Source organism: Nerophis ophidion, linkage group LG16 (assembly GCF_033978795.1).
Source record: "Nerophis ophidion isolate RoL-2023_Sa linkage group LG16, RoL_Noph_v1.0, whole genome shotgun sequence".
Lineage (NCBI taxonomy): Eukaryota > Metazoa > Chordata > Actinopteri > Syngnathiformes > Syngnathidae > Nerophis > Nerophis ophidion.
In genome coordinates, this window is record NC_084626.1 from 12,544,853 (window position 1) to 12,568,821 (window position 23,969).

A 23,969-nucleotide genomic window follows, 5' to 3' on the forward strand; every position below is an offset into this window, starting at 1 on the left:
CAGTTTGCGCGTCCTTCTGACGCGCGCTAAATAAAACGCAAATCAGGTCTCACAAAACGGTGATGAATAATTCCCATTGCGCGTGCTAAATAATGTTTGCATCTTTTCCTCCCAGTATTGTGGACGTTTTAATGATCAGCATTAGAGATGTCCGATAATGGCTTTTTTTAACGATATCCATTCCAGTATTGTCAAACTCTTAATTACCGATACTGATATTGACCGATACCGATCTGTAGAGTCGTGGAATTAACACATTTTTATGCCTATTTTTGTTGTGATGCCCCGCTGGATGCATTAAACAATGTAACAAAGTTTTCCGAAATAAATCAACTCAAGTAATGGAAAAAAATGCCAACATGGCACTGCCATATTTATTATTGAAGTCACAAAGTGCATTATTTTTTTAACATGCCTCAAAACAGCAGCTTGAAATTTGGGACATGCTCTCCTTGAGAGAGCATGTTGAGGTGGGCAGGGTTGGGGGGCGTTTTTTGCGATGGGGGGGCGGTGGTTAGGGGGTAGCGGGGGGTGTATATTGTAGCTTCCCGGAAGAGTTAATACTGCAAGGAGTTCTGTGTATTTGTTCTGTTGTGTTTATGTTGTGTTACAGTGCAGATTTTCTACCGAAATGTGTTTGTCATTCTTGTTTGGTGTGGGTTTACAGTGTAGAGCATATTTGTAACAGTGTTAAAGTTGTTTGTACGGCCACCCTCAGTGTGACCTATATGGCTGTTGACCAAGTATGCATTGCATTCACTTGTGTTTGAAAAGACGGATATTATGTGAACGGGCCGGCACGCAAAGGCAGTTTATTAGCGCCCTGTTCTTCTCCCTACTTCCATGTACACAACGGCGTTTTAAAAGTCATAAATTTTACTTTTTTTATAACCAATACTGATAATTTTAAAACCGATACCGATAATTTCCGACACAACATTTTATAGCATTTATCGTCCGATAATATCGGCAGGCCAATATTATTGGACATCTCTAATCTGCATATTAATGAAGACAGAGAGGCAAAAGGGATTGCACGCCTTATTCTGCTCACTTATCAGACGCAAAACAATTTGCACACATTTAATAGATCAGCTTTGCACACGTTTGTACGTGTTTTAGTACACGCAAACAATCATTTTCAAGATTTCTCTTTTACATTCCTGATGATAAATTAAACACATTCATCATCAGGATGTGATTGGTCCACTGCATCTGCACTACAGTGAGGCTGCTTACACAATTAATCTTCTATACAAGCTGACAAGGTACAGTACACCATGCTATATGCGTTAGGTAATGTCCTTGATGGCCCACTTTCCTGCTGATGCAAGATCACTGTGTAAACAAACATCCTGAGGGTCACCCTGCAGGATGTCTAACAGACGGAAGCAGGACACATCGCTTATCTTTAGTCGTCCAAAGCTATCGACGAGCTACATAACTGACACAAGGAACACACATTCGAGTGTGTTCCTTGTACAAAATTTGTATAAACTTTGTACACATTTTGTACAAGGAACACACACTCGAGTTTGTACTGAAGTACACAATTTTGAGTGGGTATTCCTCGTGTCAGTTTTTTTTAATTTGTACAAAATTATTTTGTACAATTTTCCATTTTTGCATATTATTTTTGAAGTTGTTTTTGATTTATTATATCAATTGATTGACCACAGCCGCGACTATTTGAGTGCATCACTTCCTGTTAAAAAAATGCACACTGACGAAGACCTTGTCGAAACCGGTCTGTGTTTTGGTAGCACCTGTACAGTTTATATTAAAATTATAAGGACACGAGTGTTGCTGGCGTTGTTCTTTCTTTATGTACACGTTTTGCCGTGCACCTCTTTATTTTAGTTTTATCACGTTTTTTTGGAGAGTTCGTGTTTTTCCTGTATTTTGTACCAAAACACTTCTAGTGCCACCCACACTGGTATAAAATAGTATGTCACCGAGCTTGAATGTATAAGTTTCCCAAAGTAAAGCGATAGGAAACAACGGTAAAAAAAGATCTATATAAATATAATTTATTCATTCAGTCATGCGATAATCTAAAATAGAACATACTCAAGGCTATTGTGTTGGGGATACCATTATTTCATGTTCTTATTATGTTAAAACTTATTTAGAAAGTCGTAAAGTGTTTTTTATGCTCCAACTAAGAAAACATTTGATGTATTAATCATAATCCTCAGTGAGGGTTGGACTCCGCCAAGGCTGCCCTTTGTCACCAATTCTGTTCATAACTTTTATGGGCAGAATTTCTAGGCGCAGTCGAGGCGTTGAGGGTATCTGGTTTGGTGGCTGCAGGATTAGGTTTCTGCTTTTTGCAGATGATGTGGTCCTGATGGCTTCCTCTGGCCAAGATCTTCAGCTCTCACTGGTGCGGTTCGCAGCCGAGTCTGAAGCGACTGGGATGAGAATCAGCACCTCCAAGTCCGAGTCCATGGTTCTCGCCCGGAAAATGGTGGAGTGCCATCTCCGGGTTGGGGAGGAGATTTTGCCCTAAGTGAAGGAGTTCAAGTACCTCGGAGTCTTGTTCACGAGTGAGGGAAGAGTGGATCGTGAGGTTGACAGGCGGATCGGTGCGGTGTTTTCAGTAATGCGGACGTTGTATCGATCCGTTGTGCTGAAAAAGGAGCTGAGCCGGGAGGCAAAGCTCTCAATTTACCGGTCGATCTACGTTCCCATTCTCACGTATGGTCACGAGGACCATAAGAAAGGACAAGATGACAGTTAAAAGCGGCCAAAATGAGTTTCCTCCGCCGGGTGGCGGGGCTCTCCCTTAGAAATAGGGTGCGAAGTTCTGCCGTCCGGGAGGAGCTCAAAGTAAAGCCGCTGCTCCTCCACATCGAGAGGAGCCAGATGAGGTGGTTCGGGCATCTGGTCAGGAACCCACCCGAGCGTCTCCAGAGGGAGGTGTTTTGGGAGCGTCCGACCGGTAGGAGGCCACGGTGAAGACCCAGGACACGTTGAGAAGACTATGTCTCCTGTCTGGCCTGGGAACGCCTCGGGATCCCCCGGGAGGAGCTGGACAAAGTGGCTGGGGAGAGGGAAGTCTTGGCTTCCCTGCTTAGGATGCTGCCCCAGCAACCCAACCTCGGATAAGCAGAAGAAGATGGATGGATGGATGGAATCTAGGGGTGTAACGGTACGTGTATTTGTATTGAACCGTTTCGATACGGAGTTTCGGTTCGGTACGAAGGTGTATCGAACGAGTTTGTTATCTAAAGTCTTCACAAGCTGCTCTGCAACTGCCTCTGTCTGAGCAGTGAGCACCCAGTATTGTCCCGCCCACACAACCATCTGATTGGTTACATACAAAGCCAATTAGCAGTGCATATTCCGAGCGATGTAACAGCCAATCAGCAGTGCGTATTCAGAGCGATGTAACAGCCAATCAGCAGTGCGTATTCAGAGCGATGTAACAGCCAATCAGCAGTGCGTATTCAGAGCGATGTAACAACCAATCAGCAGTGCGTATTCAGAACGCATGTTGTAAATGCTTCATTGTCGATCAGACATGTGTTTAGCAGCGGACATCGTACACTCCCCAAATTATAAAAAACACTTTCCAGTCAGAACTATTACAAACATCAGTATGAGCCCGATGACCTTCTAGAAACTTAAACTGCAGTTCACAGTTCTGGCTTGAGGTGATGTGAAGGCTAATTAGCTTTTAGCGTTACGTTAGCTCATTTTGCTGTGTGTGCGTGCGTGCGTGCGTGCGTGCTTGTGTGTGTGTGCGTGTGTTAGGGGCAGCAAAGCACTGTCTGTCTGTTATTTCATATGAACTAACATGAACTCCATAGATTTCAGGGATGAATAGTTTCTCCTATTGCTATTGTACTATTTTTCAGCTATAGTTACATTAATCATACGTAATGTAGCAGCCTAGTTTTGAATAGCAGGGTCCCTGCTATCACATGTTGACAAAAATATAACATTTACATAATAAAAGTCAACTACAGGCTTCCCAAATGCTGTAATAAATTAAGCATGATGAGTTGACTTGAAACTGTTTAATGTTGCACTTTTAATATGTAGAAGAAAAGTTTTGTCATTTTATTTAATCAAAGCAACAAGTACAGGCAGTTTAATGTGTATTAACGTGGGCAGAATTATTATAGTGTTCCCAATGTTAAAAGGATAAAGCCATTGTTTACAAATTTGGTAAATAAATAACCCAAAAAATTATATTTGTTTGTTTTCTTACTGTACCGAAAATGAACCGAACCGTGACCTCTAAACTGAGGTACGTACCGAACCGAAATTTTTGTGTACCGTTACACCCCCTAATGGAATCATATTCCTACTTCGTGGAAATCGGTCTAATAAAACAAAGGGCAACTGTAATTCCACCAGAAGCTATTATGAGCCTAAGCCAGTGGTTCTTAACCTTGTTGGAGGTGCCGAACCCCACCAGTTTCATATGCGAATTCACCGAACCCTTCTTTAGTGAAAAATAAAATGTGCTTTTTTTTTCAAATTCAAGCCAAAGTTATATGTTTTCGGTAACACTTTAGTATGGGGAACATATTCTAAGTAACAAAGACTTAAGTTGGAGTTTTTTGGACACTAGGGGAACATATTCCAAGTAACAAAGACTTAATTCAGAGTTATTTGGTTAGGGTTAGGGCCAGGGTTAGAGGGTTATGGTTATAATAAGTCCATGCCGAATAAGGCATTAATAAGTACTTAATAATAACTAGTTAAGAGCCAATATGTTACTGATTTGCATGTTAATAAGCCACTAATTAATGGTGAATGTTCCCCATACTAAAGTGTTACCATGTTTTTTTTACTGGTGCACAAAATGAACCGTGCATGAACATCACCTTGTTCAAAGAACAAAACCAACACAGTGCATGAACTCAAAACAAATTACACACCTGCATATCAGTGTGACTTCTGCTGTATCTGTAATACGCCGATAGGGAGAAGTTTTTATTTACACGAAGAGTCGGGTGTGTCTTGACCTCTGCCGAACCCCTGAGCCCGTTTCACCGAACCCCTAGGGTTCGATTGAACCCAGGTTAAGAACCACTGGCCTAAGCAATAAGCTTGTTTTGTAAAAAGTTGCAAAAGTTACGTGCTTAGGGTCAACTTAATTGTTGTTAATTATTCCACATATTAGTTGTAGTTATCCTATGTGTGTTAACTTATATGTTACCTGTTGTGCTCATTCTTGTGTTCTCACCACGATTGTAGTTAGTGTTCTGTCTAATAGGATTCAAGATCACCACATGGTGCCAAGTTGCATTTACACTAAACAAATTAAATGTTAAATTGGTCCTGCCGTGAGTTTGCTATCCTTACTCTCAAACGCTCTTGCTTTCTCATTAAACCTTCCAGGAATACTCCAATATGTATGCGTCGCTGAACACTACAACTACATTGTGCTGGTGTGGAAGCGGTGCACTCATGCTCGGCATCTCAGTTTACAACAAACGCTACGTGGCCCACAAAGCTCACCTCCCGGACACGATGTGCACTGATGAGCAAAATAAAAGCGGCATAATGAAGATGAAAAAGTGTGAAACTTGCTCTGAACTTAGTTCTTCCAGTTAGACAATGGCATTTTGAAATTGCTACACTGCTAGAAGTGCCAGCGTGTGAGTCACATCGCAGGTATGTTGACCCCCAGTGTGAGACAAACGTGTCTGTGTGTGTGTGTGTGTTGGAGTGCACTTTGCCAAAGGTGAGCATCGTGTGACAAAGTGCCATCCGAGGAGCTGAGTAAGCAGCTGCAAGCTAAACCAAGCTGGGTGACTGTCCTCCGCTCTCACGCTTCAACTCTCACAAGCACACCGTCACACACTGCACACTGACACGGAGAGGGCCGACAGGAATTGGAAGAGAAACTTTCCATCCAGAGAACTCCTTCATCCTATAACACTGGAGCACGCATAAGCAGTTGCACTCCAAAGTAGAATTAAATAATAAAAACGAACCACCTTTTTAAATGGTTGCAAAGTAGTACTGCACGTTTCTGAAATTTGCACATACACAGAATTTACACTGCGGGTTGAATAATTTAGGGTGCAACTGTACAACTAACAGTCTTAGTGACAGATACAAGCTACTCACCAGGTCGTGGTTTGTGGAGTTGGAATCGTCTTCGGGGAAAGGGACGTAGACAGCTAAGGCCATACAGTTGGCAAAGATAGCAATGAGTATAAATATGTCAAATGGCCTGGAAAAAAAGAGAGTTAAGGAAATTGTAGACTCCAAAAAGTCAGTTAAATAACAAATATAGGTGCATCTCAATGAATTTGAATATCATGGAAACTTTCATTTATTGAAATAGTCTAAATTTAAAAAACATATTTTATACCATGTTAATACACACAAAATAACTATTTCAATCATTTTTAAAGGTTTTAATTTTGATTAAAATCATCGCAATAAATCCAAAAAGATTAAAAAAACAGCACGGATAAACGCTAAAAAAAAATCCAGTAAGGCGAGTAGAGGTTACAAAAATAATCGATTCATCAGGATTGTGATGTAGACAATTATGAATCAATGGACAAATGTCCAAATATCGATTGTTTATGTATGTTAAAGGGGACTTATTATGCAAAACCACCTTTTCTTACGCAGTGGTACCTGCTGTTGTGTATTTGGGATCTGCATAATTGTGTACTTTGAAGGTAGAAAATGCGCTATACAAGTAAAACCCAGTTATCATTTTATTTATGAATTGGTCCATTCTGTTGTAAATATGTTTCAATAATTTTAGAAAAATCGTGGAAGTAGAGAAACAGGTCTGTAGTTTGTAAACTGGTGTTTGTCTCCAGTCTTATAAATCCTTACAACTTTTGCTATTTCTATTTTGTTTGGGAATTTGCATGTTTAAAATAAATGGTTGATGATTAGGAATTTTCATGTTTAAAATAATTGGTTGATGATATATGGTAAAAGTTCATAAATCTCTTCAACAACCTTTTTTATTGTTTCCATATAAAATACCATTACAATCATTCACAATAATGATTATTTTACCATCTAATCTTCTGTCACTTCTGTGAGGAACATCGAGTTGCGATTTTTTTCTACGGTGTCATTCAAGTTCTCATCTGGTCTCATAATATAGATTTGGTCCAATATTTACAAAGTAATTTCATAAAAGCTTTTAACAACTTAGTTCATATTGTGTGTCATGATCTGTTGCCCGGGTCATGTTATGTTTAGTTTGGTATGCCCTTAGTTGTTGTCTATTTCTGTTTCAGCACCTTTGTTAGTTTTCTTAGTTGCCATGGGTGCTGATTTTCTTCACCTCTCTCTGATTAGTGGTCGGGACGCTCACCTGCTCCTGGTAACTAATCAGAGAGCTATTTACTGTATTCCTGCCTCGCACCATACACTGTCTGGCAGTCTCGCTCACTTCATGCGACACTTTGCGTTTGGCTACTCCTTCTTGGAAGTTTATGTTTGCTAACTACTTCTTACTAGCCACTTGCTGGTTCATGTGTTGAGCTTTGCCGCAGTATCCTGTGCCATCGGCACGTCTGCTTTTTTGTATTTTTGCCTTTGCTTATTTTAAATAACTAAGCATCATACCTGCACTCTGCTTTCCTGAGTGTCCTTTCCGCATTTTGGGTACACGACCTTTGCAACCATGCAACAAGAATGTAACATTGTCATTTTTTTACTTTTCCATCTGAGAAGTATTCAGGGTAATCCTTGTAAGCACCATTTTTAATGATGCAATTTAGGATGCCTAATGTTGCTCACATTATATTTTTGTTCCTATCTAATAATTGACTGCAGTATTTATTCCCTCATGTTCATAAGATGCTGGTTAGCTTTTGCTTGTACGTTTTGTACGGATATATTTATGATAAAATATTGCCTTCCTTCATACTTCCTCCAAATGAATTTTCCCTAATCATGACATTTTCCCCAGTTGTGACACCAGCAAATATCTATAAATTAGAAATATACCCGAAGTGTTTGAGCGCTTCCGCTACTGGAATCCAACAACGTAGTCAAGAAGTTCCTTGTTTATTTCTATCCTCTTGTTGTGGGGCAGACCGGCTCATACATGCACTTGCATCCTCCGCTGCCATTTTTAATAGAAAGTAGTAGAACAAGACAAGCCACTTTTAATTCTGGCCTGTTGTAAACATCATTTGAGCTTATTGTAGACTTATTGTGTGGGACTTTTGCACTGTTTAAGAGGAAGACACTTCCGATTCTATTTGTGCCAAATGTAGAATGCAAATATAAAAAAACATCAAACTTCAACACATCAAACCTTATCAGCTTCCTGAAACACCAGTATTGATACAGTAGTCTTTTGAAAGCTTAGGAAGACATGTGCTGCTAAAGAAGCTGGCAAAAAGAACGGTGTGTCCAAACTGCAGTTAAATTTAAATGTAAAAATAATAGAGATACATTATTTATTGGTAAGCAGAGATTTATCTGTATCAGTGTCATTTTGAAATTAAAAATATTGTTTATCTGTAATTAATATACTGTAGCTTTCAGCTATAAAAAAACAACAACTTAACTCTGTATATTATGACTGAAGATTAGGGCCACATTGAAAATAAAAAAGGTTAAAATATCAAATGTTTGAACAAGATGATAATATTTATTGAAATATATTGAACAGCGAAGTATAAATTGCCCTACATTGGAGTATTTCTAGCATGTTTACTGAAAAAGAAATAGAGTAAAAAAAACATGAATATGATCAAATTGCTTTAAAATAAAACCTCTTGACAATATTAAAATGTGTTGACACGTGGCTGTATAATTTGCTATAAAAGCAAGCGTTGGGGTAACTTTCTATCAAAATCACTGTGAAATCAAAAAAATAATCATCACAGTAACAACTTAGGAAATATTACATACGCTCATCGGCACACCCACCTAATTTATTTACGTGACAACATTAGAAACAGTATGATGCATTGAACCCCAACCCTAATAATAAAATATAGCATTATTATATTTGCAAAAACAGAATTGTCTCGTAATGCACCGTGTTAACTGTACCTAATGTTACAAGCAGTAAGTGTTTATTAGAATTCTGCAGTAAAAAGGATACTTCCACTCCACCAGGCTGATGCAGGCTCTACGTATGGGGTTGTTGAGGTTGAGGCAGAACAGAGCCCTCGGCGGCCTGCTGTTGGCGTTACTGCCCTGCTTCTTGCTTTTGGCATACTGCTGCCGCTTCTTCTGTGCCAATGCTCCCACCGGGATGGTCGAGGACGTTGGGGCAGGTGGGGCAGGCTGGGCAGGTGGAGCAGCTGGCGCTGCAGGTGCCGGAGCTGGAGCTGGAGCCTGAGCAGGTGCAGGGGTAGAGGTCGAAGTCGGAGGAGCCTCTGGGGCTGTAGGGGCTGGGTCCGGGGTGGGCCCGTTGGCGCTCATGGTGCGGGTGTGGCTCTGTGAGGAGCATCCAGCAGCATGGATCTGCCAGTGTGGACAGAGAGGCTAGTGGGGGACACAATCGTCTGACCAAAAAGCTGGGAAGTCATCAGGGGCAGTGACTTTGGTGCTGCTGGCATAGTTTTCCTCTGAAAAATAAAGGAAGACAATTAAGGATAATGGCTACAATGGGGAAACATAAGAAAAAATTGTGATTTCTATGTATTAAGCAAATAATCTACAATCCCTCCTATCCGTTTGTCATCCTCCATGAAACAGGAAGTAGCTTACTAACCGGCCAGCTAAATAGCTAACTCAAATACACTCCACTAGAGAAGTCCGATAATATCGGACTGCTGATATTATCGGCTGATAAATGCTTTAAAAAGTAATATCGAAAATTATCGGTATCGGTTTCAAAATTATCGGTATCGGTTATAAAAAGAAAAATTCATGACTTATTAAAACGCCTCTGTGTACACGGAGGTAGGGAGAAGTACAGAGCGCCAACAAACCTTAAAGACACTGCCTTTGCGTGCCGGCACAGTCACATAATATCTACGGCTTTTCACACACACAAGTGAATGCAATGCAAACTTGGTCAACAGCCATACAGGTCACACTGAGGTTGGCCGTATAAACAACTTTAACACTGTTACAAATATGTGCCACACTGTGGACCTGCACCAAACAAGAATGACAAACACATTTCGGTAGAACATCCGCACCGTAACACAACAGAAGAAATACCCAAAACCCCTTGCAGCACTAACTCTTCCGGCACACTATAATATACATCCCCCAGCCCACAACTCAACCCCGTCCACTTCAACCTCCTCATGATCTCTCAGGGAGAGCATTTCCCAAATTCCAAGCTGCTGTTTTGAGGCATGTTAAAAAAATAATGCACTTTTTGACTTCAATAATAAATATGGCAGTGCCATGTTGGTATTTTTTCCATAACTTGAGTTGATTTATTTTGGAAAATCTTGTTACATTGTTTAATGCATCCAGCGGGGCATCACAACAAAATTAGGCATAATAATGTGTTCATTCTACGACTGTATGTATTGATATCGGAGGATATCGGAATCGGCAATTAAGAGTTGGACAATATCGGAATATCGGATATCGGCAAAAAAGCCACTATCGGACATCTCTACACTCCACTAATGTTGTTGTCTTTAAAACGTGGAAAAATTTCAAGCCCTGGTGGAGGTTTAAGGTCTACAAAGTGAGACTTTAATTAAAGTGCAGTACTGTATTACTATGTCAACATATCTAATGGTGGCCTTAGACTTTGCTCAGTACTGTGTACCAATGAATTGATTAACGTGGACCCTGACTTAAACAAGTTAAAAAACTTATTCGGGTGTTACCATTTAGTGGTCAATTGTACGGAATATGTACTGAACTGTGCAATCTACTAATAAAAGTATCAATCAATCAATCAAAAAAAATATTGTTTTTAAACTCCGCTACAGCTTAACAATGCAATACAAAACCTGTATGCGAAAGACACATTAGCATATTGTAAAGATGATCAAATTAGAAACATCCACCCATCCATTTCCTACCGCTTGTTCCCTTCGGGGTCGCTGTAGCCTATCGCAGCTACAATCGGGCGGAAGGCAGCATACACCCTGGACAAGTCGCCACCTCATCGCAGGGCCAACACAGATAGACAGACAACAGTCACAATCACATTCACACACTAGGGACAACTTAGTGTTGCCAATCAACCTATCCCCAGGTGCATGTCTTTGGAAGTGGGACGAAGCCGGAGTACCAGGAGGGAACCCACGCATTCACGGGGAGGACATGCAGACTCCACACAGAAAGATCCCGAACCTGGGATTGAACCCAAGACTGTTAAGGACCTTCGTATTGTGCGGCAGATGCACTAACCCCGCTTCCACCGTGCTGCCCCCAAATTAGAAACATCTACAACTAATTTAGTAAAACAATAAAACATTCTGTCATTTGATAAGTAGCTAGCATGTCGGCTGCTAGCACACAACTACTCGTACTATAGCAACCATACTGTATGTAGCACTACAGTAAATATATGATAAATGGGTTGTACTTGTATAGCGCTTTTCTACCTTGAAGGTACTCAAAGCACTTTGACACTATTTCCACATTTACCCATTCACACACACATTCACACACTGATGGAGGCCATGCAAGGCGCTAACCAGCACCCATCAGGAGCAAGGGTGAAGTGTCTTGCTCAAGGACACAACAGACGTGACAAGGTTGGTACTAGGTGGGGATTGAACCAGGGACCCTCGGGTTGCGCACGGCCACTCTCCCACTGCGCCACGCCGTCCCAATCACTGATACTGCTTGTCAAACAAAAAATAAGACATTAAAACAGTAACAAAAACAAAACAAAACAAAAAATCACAACAGGAAGAGGAACCAATAAAACAGGAAGTTATTAACCCGGAAGCAATTTTTGATGAACTATTAAAAAATATTAATAACAATCTTAAATATATCTCAAAGATCCCACAGTAGTTTATTGGATGTGTTTTGGCCAAAAGCTGTAAGGTGCTTTTAGTAAGCCCTTCTGTAACACACTCTGTATGTAGGTCTGCTAAGTTCAGAAAATAACAAGAGTGAGACTTAAGTTGCATTATGCGTTTGAAAAACAAATGCAGCAAACGTCGATTCATACTAGGGATGGGCGATATGGCCTTTTTTTAATATTTCAATATTTTTAGGCCATGTCACGATACATGATATATATCTCGACATTTTGCCTTAGCCTTGAATGAACACTTGATGAATACAATCACAGCAGTATTATGATTCTATGTGTCTACATTAAAATATTCTTGTTCATACTGCATTAATATATGCTATTTTTTTTTCAACTTTAATGCAGAGAGGGAAATCACAACTAAGTCCATTGACCAAAACTGTATTTATTAAGCAGTGGCACAAACGTTCAATGTCATTTCAAAACAGACAGTGCAAGATTGTCAGAGACATTTTAAAACAAGCTATTAGTGCACTTTTGTGAATGATGTCACCAAGATGACGTATCAAAACACCACTAAATTAAAGTGTACTACAAGCCCTGTTTCCTCATGAGTTGGGAAATTGTGTTCGAGGTAAATAAAAACAGAATACAATGATTTGCAAATCCTTTTCAACCCATATTCAATTGAATGCACTACAAAGACAAGCACCAAACCCCGCCCACCTCAACCACGCAGGGAGGGGGCGGGGGGGATTTGGTGCTCGCGGGGTGTATAACATAGTCAGGAAGTGTCATGGATGCAAAGGATTCTGGGTATGTGTTGTGTTGCGTTTATGTTGTGTTACTGTGAGAATGTTCTCCCGAAATGTGTTTGTCATTCTTCTTTTGTGTGGGTTCACAATGTGGCGCATATTAGTAGGAGTGTTAAAGTTGTTTATATCACAACCGTCAGTGCGCTCTGTGTCACCCAGTATGCCTTGCAATCTCATACATGTACCGATGGAAGCAGCGAAATGCATGTGTCTGGTCGGCACGCAAATAACATTTCGTGAATGGCGAGCGTGATGACATTCAAGAGGACGCAAATAGCATTCCCTGAATGGCGGCGCGACGACGTTCAAGAGAACGTTAAGAATAATACCACCACGGCACGCCCTTAATATTATAGTCCGAGTGAAAATTGGAGAACAATGACTCCGGGTGATGTCCGGGAGAGGCATTGAATACCGGAATCTCCGCGCAACAATTTGGGGGGTCGGCGATTTTGCAGCTGAGCCGCATCAGAGTTGCCAAAGAGCCGCATGCGGCTCCGGAGTCGCGGGTTGCCGACCCCGGGTCTAGCGGGTGACTTTTCAAATGATGCTACATTAGCAGTGCTGCTACTTTTTGTAGCAATGCTTTTGCCGCATAAATGTAGAACACATTCCCGCTTGAAGCCATACCACCGCCGGACGATGGATCCTATGCAGTTTGGGGGTTAAATCACCATAAATGATTCCCGGGCGCTCCACCTCTGCTGCCCACTGCTCCCCTCACTTCCCCGGGGGTGATCAAGGGGATGGGTCAAATACGGAGGACAAATTTCACCACACCTAACTGTGTGTGTAACAATCATTGGTACTTTAACTTAACTTAACTTTTTCTTGGGAATTAATTGTTCCTCCATTTGTTACCAGATTCGCACCTTCTCTCTCATGTATTACAACCCGCACCTCATTGTTAGCATCACAGCTAAAGTTACCAAGTTGCTACCTCTCTGCTCCACGGGAGCATGTGACATTGCACACGTGACAGGTGTAAGATGCTACGTTTGGTTTACGTCTCTGAGACGAGAAAAAGTGGGAAATGCATGCAGTGTAATGCCCGCAGCTAAAAGCAACTGCATGAGAATGTATACTCCAATATCACGATATAGTCATTTTTTATATCACATAGAGACACACCCGCGATATATCGGGTATCAGTGACGTGCGGTGAACTAAATATCAGGTGAGGCATAGATACTTTTTAAGTTTTTGTTCTTTTTTTTTCTACTTAAATTCATATGTGCAGCTCTAATCATTGTTGATTTAGGGTGCACATTCGAGAAACAGGAAAAAGAAGTTATTCACTTTTATAAAAACGTTATCATAATGATATTATGATATGATAAATGGGTCCAAAAAGTATTTGATAAAGTTGTTTTTAAATATTTACCATTAGCTTTTAACAAAATAAATTAAGTATTGTGAGTGTATCCTACCTTTCTGTATTTGTATCTGAAGCACCAATAGCTATCCTCAATGAAAACATACTTAGTATGATCACATTCATTTTGTCTTAAAGTCCAGTTTAGAGAACTATTTAATCTTGGATACAGTATATAATCCTCCATATTGGCAGACACATTCATTTAATTCAATTTCATTCCAAGCAATAAAACAATATTTTTGCATCTGATAAAAAACATCCACCCACGCTGGCTTACTCTAATAAAAATGCCATGTTTGTTATTAATACAGTTTTTTTTTAAAAAGAGAAAAATAGGCTGGCTTCCGTTGGCGAAACATGTGTCTACAGCAGAGGCATTGAACTGCAAGTTGACAATATATCGCCCCCTACCTTGAGGCAGAGGTACTTGCTGCCTCTTGGCCTGCCTTTTCCCCGCGGCAACCAGCAAGCGCCCCTTCACACGCACGCGCTTAATCGATTTGCATGTAGCCGTGGCGGCACCACGTGTGTCTGCCTAACTTCTCGTCTTCGGTGTTATTTTGATCAGGAAACACGGATTTTCTGCGATTTTAAACCATGAAAATTATCAAAATATACAGGAACCACACCACAATGACATAGAAAGCATAGACCAAAAGGAAATATTCAAATGTATTTTATTTTATTACTTCCTTTGTGATGGAAGGTTAACCCACCTGGTGGCAAGGTGGCCATGGTTAAGCCACCTGGTGGCAAGGTGAGGCACCGCCTCACTTTCCTTCCCCTGACAGAACATCACTGTCGAGTATATCGATATATCGCCCAGCCCTAATTTATACCTTAAAACTGAAGTCCTCCTCTCCTTGCACTGTGGCGTTCTAATGCTAGTCTTAATCAAAGTGGCCGTTTGCAACAATTACACGCATGTCAACAGTGCGCCAGTTTTCCAATGTATTTTACTCAGTATATCCCGCCCTCTTACGGCTTCTCGTACGTAAGTACATGCACACGCATTAGCTTCAGGTGTTGTTAACTAATTTTAGCGATTTGGATAGCTAGCGTTAGCTGTCATTGAAAGTATCATCGATCATAACAACAACATGACCGCAAATTGTTCCTTGCTTTTCTTAGACTGCTTTTGTATTTGTGCACGCGCTCCCTGTGCGTACGTGTTGACGAGACCGGGTGATCAGGGTGTGTGGCAGCCATAAACAACAATCATTTTATTCGAGGCAGGTGAACATTTCTATTACTCATACAGTATTTGGTAATTGTGAAAAATAGGCATCTGTCGAACAAATGTGTTCTGTTAGACAACTATTGGTAACATAAGCTAGCCGGTGGTCTTCTTGTTATAGTTTTGCTTTGAAAAATGTTACTTTGAGAAAGTTGCCAGAGAGCACCTTTAACCACAAATTAGAAATGAGACTTATCTCCACTGTTTTCTCTACTGGCTCAATTGTGTCTCATAGTCTGTGTTCTCCATTTGTATCTCTTCTACAGCGGTGTCCTCACTGTGCTTAATCTCTTCTGATCTCTCTTGATCTGCCAGTGTTGCCAATTCTCAGTAAAGAAAGTAGCTATTGATTGTTATAAAAGTTGCGCATTGCCTTATTTGCATAATTGATTACAATGGAAGCTGTTGGAGGGAGGAATAGCGTGGGAAACATAAAAAGTGTGTTTTAAAAAAAATGCAAATTAAGATTGGAACTGGAAACACATTTTATTCTGTTGATTCTTAATTTAGTTGTATTTTTCTTTGTTTTACATTGTTAAATGTTAGAGTATCAAATGTAATCAACACTGGAGCGTTGTGATATCCATGAACGAACCAAGTTTTTTGACTAATGACTTGCTCATTAACATGAATGATAGGTTTAGTTGTATTTGAAGCGTGACTGTGATGAAACATTTACATTTCACTATGTACAGTAAACCAAGGCAGAATCAGTGGCAGCTTTGCAAAGAGTGGGTGTGCGTCTCCTCTCTGCTCTAACTGGAAGAGAATGGAACTTTATTGTCATTGCACTTAAAAGTACAAAACCCAAAACCAGTGAAGTAGGCACATTGTGTAAATCGTAAATAAAAACAGAATACAATGATTCGTGAATACTAATCAATAGGGGTGTAAGGGTACACAAAAATTTCGGTTCGGTACGTACCTCGGTTTAGAGGTCACGGTTCGGTTCATTTTTGGTACAGTAAGAAAACAACAAAATATAAATTTTTGGGTTATTTATTTACCAAATTTGTAAACAATGGCTTTATCCTTTCAACATTGGGAATACTATAATAATTATGCCCACGTTAATCCACATTAAACTCCCTCAAGTTGTTGCTTTGATTAAATAAAATGACAAAACCTTTCTTCTACATATACTGTAAAAAGTGCAACATTAAACAGTTTCAAGTCAACTCATCATGCTTAATTTATTACAGCATTTGGGAAGCATGTAGTTGACTTTTATAATGTAAATGTTATATTTTTGTCAACATGTGATAGCAGGGACCCTGCCATTCAAAACTAGGCTGCTACATTACTAATGATAATATAACTATAGCTGAAAAAAAAAGAGTACAATAGCAATAGGAGAGACTATTCATCCCTGAACAGCATGGAGTTGATGTTAGTTCATGTAAAATAACAGACAGACAGGGCTTTGCTGCCCCCAACACACGCACACGCACACGCACCCACACACACATACACACACACACGCACACACACACACACACACACAGCAAAATGAGCTAACGTTACGCTAAAAGCTAATTAGCCTTCACCTCAAGCCAGAACTGCGAGCGAGCTGAGCTGCAGTTTAAGTTTCTAGAAGTTCAACTGGCTCATAGTGATATTAGTAGTAGTTGTGACTGGGAGGTGTTTTTTATAATTTGGGGAGAGTACGCTGTCCGCTGCTCACCTACTAAACACATATCTGCTCGACGCTGAAGCATTGACTACATGCGCTCTGAATACGCACTGCTGATTGGCTGTTACATCGCTCTGAATACGCACTGCTGATTGGCTTTGTATGTAACCAATCAGATGGTTATGCGGGCGGGACAATGCTGGGTGCTCAGACAGAGGCAGAAAGCAGAACAGCTTGTTAAGACTTTAGATTCAAACTCGTTCGATAGCCCCGTACCGAAACGGTTCAATACAAATACACGTACCATTACACCCCTACTAATCAACTTATTTTCAATTGAATACACTGCAAAGACAAGATATTTAACGTTCGAACTGGTAAACTTTGATATTTTCTGCAAATATTAGCTCATTTAGAATTTCATGCCTGCAACATGATTCAAAAAAGCTGGCACAAGTGGCAAAAAAGACTGAGAAAGTTGAGGAATGTTCATCAAACACTTATTTGGAACATCCCACAGGTGAACAGGCTAATCGGGAACAGGTGGTTGACATGGTTGTGTATAAAAGCAGCTTCCATGAAATGCTCAGTCATTCACAAACAAGGATGGGGTGAGGTGAATAAATGCATGAGCAAACTGTCCAAAAGTTTAAAAATAACATTTCACAACGAGCTATTGCAAGGAATTCAGGGATTTCCCCATCTATGGTCCGTAATATCATCAAAAGGTTCAGAGAATCTGGAGAAATCACTGCACGTAAGCAGCAAGGCCGAAAACCAACATTGAATGCCTGTGACCTTCAATTCCTTGGGCAGTACTGCATCAAAAACAGACATCAGTGTGGAAAGGATATCACCACATGGGCTCAGAAACACTTTAGAAAACCACTGTCAGTAACTACAGTTTGTTGCTACATCTGTAAGTGCAAGTCAAAACTCTACTATGCAAAGCGAAAGCCATTTATCAACAACACCCAGAAACGCCACCGTTTTCACTGGGCCCAAGCTCATCTAGAATGGACTGATGCAAAGTGGAAAAGTGTTCTGTGGTCTGACAAGTCCACATTTCAAATTGTTTTGGAAATTGTGAACGTTGTGTCCTCTGGACCAAAGAGGAAAAGAACCATCCGGATTGTTAAAGACACGAAGTTCAAAAGCTGCACTTTTTTCCGAATTTTGCCAATCGTTCACAATCATTATAAAAGACATGACGGATGGATTTTTTAATGTGTTCTAAATACAAAACCCAAAACCAGTGAAGTTGGCACTTTGTGTAAATCGTAAATAAAAACAGGATCCAATTATTTGCAAATTCTTTTTAAACTATATTCAATTGAATAGACTGCAAAGACAAATTGTCGAACAGTTTAAGAACCACATTTCTCAACAAGCTATTTCAAGGAATTTAGGGATTTCACCAACTATAGTATGTAATATCATCAAAAGGTTCAGAGTATCTGGAGAAATCACTGCACGTAACATTGAATGCCTGTTACCTTGGATCCCTCAGGCGGTACTGCATCAAAAAGTGACACCATTGTGTAAAGGATATCACCACATGGGCTCAGGTACACTTCGGAAAACCACTGTCAGTAACTATAGTTTGTCGCTACATCTGTAAGTGCAAGTTAAAACTCTACTTTGCAAAGCGAAAGCAATTTATCAACAACACCCAGAAACGCCGCCGGCTTCTCTGGGCCCGAGCTCATCTAAGATGAACTGATGCAAAGTTTAAAAGTGTTCTTTGGTCTGACGAGTCCACATTTCAAATTGTTTTTGGAAACTGTGGACGTCGTGTCCTCCAGAACAAAGAGAAAACTAACCATTCGGATCTTTCTAAGCGCAATGTTCAAAAGCCAACCACTGTAATGGTATGGGAGTGGATTAGTGCCAAGGCATGGGTAACTTACATATCTGTGAAGGCACTATTAATGCTGAAAGGTACATAAATGTTTTGGAGCAACATATGTTGCCATTCAAGCAACGCTATAGTGGACGTCCCTGCTTATTTCAGCAAGACAATGCCAAGCCACGTGTTACAACAGTGTGGCTTCATAGTAAAAAAGTGCAGGTACTAGTCCAGACTCCCATTGAAAATGTGTGGCGCAATAAGAAATCTAAAATACCACAACAGACACTGTTGAACAACTTAAGCTGTCCATCAAGCAAGAATGGGAACTAATTCCACCTGAAAAGCTTCTAAAATTGGCGTCGTCAGTTCCCAAAGGTTAATGTTTGTTGTTAAAAACAAAAGTTTGTAACACAGCTTTTTTGCAATTTGTTGCTGACACTAAATTCTAAGTTATTGGTTATTAGCAAAGAAAAAAATAAGTTTCTCAGTTCGAACATTAAATATCTTGTCTCTGCAGTCCATTCAATTGAATAAAAGTTAAAAAAGGATTGGTAAATCATTGCGTTCTGTTTTTATTTGCGAATTACACAACGTGCCAACATCCCTTGTTTTGGGTTATGTACAATAAACACACTTCCCTGTGGTCTATGTAACCTCTAATAGTGGTGATTTGGTCCAAATTGTGCATACCTTTTGCTTTACAGACAGATTTTCAAGCCTTTTTCCTCCTGTCTCTTTAAAACAAGCCATGGAAATGCAAATGACCTCCTCCAAGCTTCGGTTCCTCACATTACACTGTCAGCCATTCATGTGGTTTTTGAGATCACAAAGGACCGAGAAATATCATACATTAGGATTATATTCTACTTTTTATTACAAATGGCAACAACAGGTTTTAGCATCCATCTTTTCATGTAAGAGACAGAGTCTGACCTGGAACGGCTCATTTGGAAAAAACAACTGTTTTATAAATATTGGGGGCATACTGGCCAACCTTGAGACCTCCGAGATATTGTGGGCGGAGCAGGCCGGGGGGCGGGGTTAAGGGTGGAGGAGTATATTTATAACTAGTATTCCCTGAAATTCAATTATTTCTTATATATATATATATATATATATATATATATATATATATATATATATATATATATATATATATATATATATATATATATATATATATATATATATATATATATATATATATATATATATATATATATTAGGGCTGGGCAACGATTAAACATTTTAATCGAAGTTAATCGCACTATTTCTCCGATTAATCGCGATTAACTGCATTGTATACGCAAAGCCCAATAATGAATTCAAAAGTAGTGTGTAATGCACCTTTATTGGAATATTCTCCCACATGAACAAAAGCGCCAAAACATTTGTTGTGCAAACACAATTTAAATCAGTCCTTGTTAAACAGTAGCAGTTAAATAGCATATTTTATGAAAATCAACTCAAAAAATGTAAATACAAACATTTAAGCTTATTGCCACTCCCAGGGTATTTAAGTTATCCTGTTTGTTATGGAAAATAAATATAATCTACATACAAATCTCTGAGCCACAATCATAACATCTGAACAGGCAATTTCTGAGGTAACAGCAGAAACATTTTTTTTATCAGGGTCTTATGTTTAAAAAACCTATATTATAGGTAGTGGGCTGTTTTAGGGAATTTTTGATCAAATTATCCGTAGTAGCAATATTAATAATGTTGTGTTTATTCTGCGTAGTGCACTTAAAATAATTATGACCATATCTAGGAATTGATATGATGGGAATTTTCCGATTGTTTGCTTGGTGCTTTGATAAACTGAACGCATATACATGGTACTATTTGTGATGTTATGAGCCAGGGGAAAAAAGAACTACCCTACCCAGCTTGCAACAGGAGTGACGAGCATGCGCGGTAGCCCGGTATAGGTTGTGTCGCCATGACGGCATCTGGTATGTTGTGATATGCATACTCTGAAAGCAAACGTTAAGAACTCAGCCAACAGTCCTCGTCTGCATGATTCATAAATAGACAGACAACACATATACTCCGCTGCTTCACAGGCCGCTGGATGTAGCCGGCAAAGTATTCCCATGCTAGCTAGCAGGTCTAGCAAGCACGCGTCATTCAGTCCAAAACGGCCCGATCTATCCACATTCAGAATTGTCTGGCGGTCGTAAGTGATCCCGGAGTGACCACGCTGTAAGCCAGCCATGAAATTTGCAGAATTGTCTGGTATTTTTGCCAAATGTTCCATCTTTACCAAGAGCCCCTCGACGCCGAAGTACATCTGGGAGATGCCATCTTGTTAAGAAAAGGCATTAACAAAATAAAAGCATGTAAACAACATACGCAAATGTGCGATAAAATAATTGTCGGCGTTAAATCGCCCGATTGTAGCTGAGATAGGCGCCAGCGCCCCCCGCGACCCCGAAAGGGAATAAGCGGTAGAAAATGGATGGATGGATGGATGGATAATAGATTTATGAGTTAACGCGTAATTAACGCATTAATTTGCCCACCCCTAATATATATATATATATATACATACACACACACATAACACTCCTCTCTACTCATTGTTGTGTTTGAAAGTTCAATGCTTTGCAGCCAATAGCAAACCCTTTGAAGGAGCATAGGTATGGGCAGCATCTTTGACATTTAATTTGCAGGAAAGGAGTGAGTTTAGGGTTAAATTGTCCATCCTCGTTCTATTCTCTCTCACTATCTTTTTTGGGACATTACTACTTGCCATAGTTTTGAAGCAATGCATGATAGGATTCGGGATGTTGTGTGTCAGTGTATTAACGTGCCGGCTGCATTAAACACACGCTGACAAATAGTACCGTGCCTGCCTATTTTATGGTTTATAGATGAACCTATGGATAACGGAGACATATATAATAGTCTCTTTCTTGTTGTGTGTGCAGTTGCGCACTCTCCAAAAGCCATAGATGTTATAACATGACTGGGCCGGCACGCTGTTTATAAGGACGAAAAGTGGAAGTGACGACAGGATGTCTTCACTCAGGTCCGGCTGGAAATCGGGAGAAATTTGGTACAATGGTTGTCCAGGGAGATTTTCGGGAGAGGCACTGAAATTCGGGAGTCTCCTGCAAAATTTGGGAGGGTTGGCAATTTTGATTAGGTGTATCCTGATACAACTTTTTCACTTATGATACGATACCGAAATTGGAGGCTTAAGTATTGGCAGATACTGATACAATACCATAATAGCAAAGAATTATACATAATTTTATTATTTCATTGTACGGAATGTTAGGAAAAGTTGGTTTTGAAACACTAAGCTATTTATTATTAACAGTCTGGAATGGATTTATCCATCCATTTTGTACCGCTTATCCCTTTCGGGATCACAGCGGGTGCTGGAGCCTATCTCAGCTATTTACGCTGCTCATAAATTGAAGAGAAGTGGTAATTAATTGTTTTGCGTAGTGACCACAATATATTTAACAAAGTTATACTCATATGTAGTAAATTGAATGATGCGGACATGTTTGTTACTGGATACTTTCGAATAAATTTCTGCCTTGGAGACTTTGTATGTGTATGTAGTATATACAGTACAGTAACAATTATTTGATACGTTTTTATTTTATACTATATTTGTATTAACTTAAGGTGGGAATCTTTGGTCACTTCACAATTCAGGTGCTATGACTCGATTATAAGTCGATTATTTATTAATCTATTAAAATGTATATCATTATTACATTAAATATTGTTGATGTATTGTGTATTATTATTATGTATTCAAAATATATTACATGTAATTGTTAATAATATGACTATAAATCTCCTCCTTTGGCCACTGACATGAAATATTGCATAATTTTTGTTAATGCCCTTTCCCAACTACTTTGACAAGTGTTGCAGCCGTGAAATTTTAAGTTATTTATTTGCACAGTAGTAGAAAATAAAATAAAGTTTATCAGTTTGAACATCAAATATCTTGTCTTTGTAGTGCAATTAATTGACTATGGGTTGAAAAGGATTTGCAAATCATTGCATTCTGTTTTTATTTACATCTAACACAATTTCCCAACTCATATGGAAACGGGGTTTGTATATACATATATATACATATATGTATGTATATATATGTATGTATAAATATGTGTGTATGTATGTATATGTATATATATTTGTGTATATGTATATATACATACAGTATATGTATGTATGTATATGTATGTATATATATATATTTGTGTATATGTATATACAGTATATATATATATATGTGTACATATATAAGTATGTATGTATATGTATATATATATATATGTATATATATGTATATATGTATGTCGATTCAACGCGATTTTCGATTCAAAAACGATATATTTCCGATTCAAAACGATTCCGTATTCATTCAATACATAGGATTTCAGCAGGATCTACCCCAGTCTGCTGACATGCTATCAGAGTAGTATATTTTTTTTAAAAAGCTTTTATAATTACGAAGGACAATGTTTTATCAACTGATTGCAATAATGTAAATTTGTTTTAACTATTAAACAAACGGGCTTCACGGTGGGAGAGGGGTTAGTGCGTCTGCCTCACAATACGAAGGTCCTGCAGTCCTGGGTTCAAATCCAGGCTCGGGATCTTTCTGTGTGGAGTTTGCATGTTCTCCCCGTGAATGTGTGGGTTCCCTCCGGGTACTCCGGCTTCCTCCCACCTCCAAAGACATGCACCTGGGGATAAGTTGATTGGCAACACTAAATTGGCCCTAGTGTGTGAATGTGAGTGTGAATGTTGTCTGTCTATCTGTGTTGGCCCTGCGATGAGGTGGCGACTTGTCCAGGGTGTACCCTGCCTTCCGCCCGACTAGCTGAGATAGGCGCCAGCGCCCCCCGCGACCCCAAAAGGGAATAAGCGGTAGAAAATGGATGGGGATGGATATTAAACAAACCAAAAATATGACTCATTTTATCTTTGTGAAAACATTGGACACAGTGTGTTGTCAAGCTTATGAGATGTGATGCAAGTGTAAGCCACTTTGACACTATTGTTCTTTTTTTTTTATATATATATAAATGTCTAATGATAATGTCAATGAGGGATTTTTAATCACTGCTATGCTGAAATTATAACTAATGTTGATACTGTTGTTAATAATATTCATTTTAGTTTCATTACTTTTGGTTTG

The 23,969-nt window shown here is 39.5% G+C and overlaps 1 protein-coding gene across 13 annotated transcripts in view; it reads right to left on the minus strand.

Moving 5' to 3' along the window:
- Positions 1-23,969, minus strand: part of cacna1da (calcium channel, voltage-dependent, L type, alpha 1D subunit, a) — a 218,453-nt gene that overhangs the window by 191,940 nt on the left and 2,544 nt on the right. For all 13 annotated transcript variants that reach the window (XM_061874281.1, XM_061874279.1, XM_061874272.1 and 10 more), the window contains exons 2-3: positions 9,065-9,533; positions 6,094-6,199 (exon numbers count right to left, since the gene is read on the minus strand). In XM_061874281.1, coding sequence (XP_061730265.1) covers positions 6,094-6,199; positions 9,065-9,387 — 429 coding nt within the window. In that variant the 5' untranslated portion in view covers positions 9,388-9,533. The remainder of the gene's footprint in view (positions 1-6,093; positions 6,200-9,064; positions 9,534-23,969) is intronic.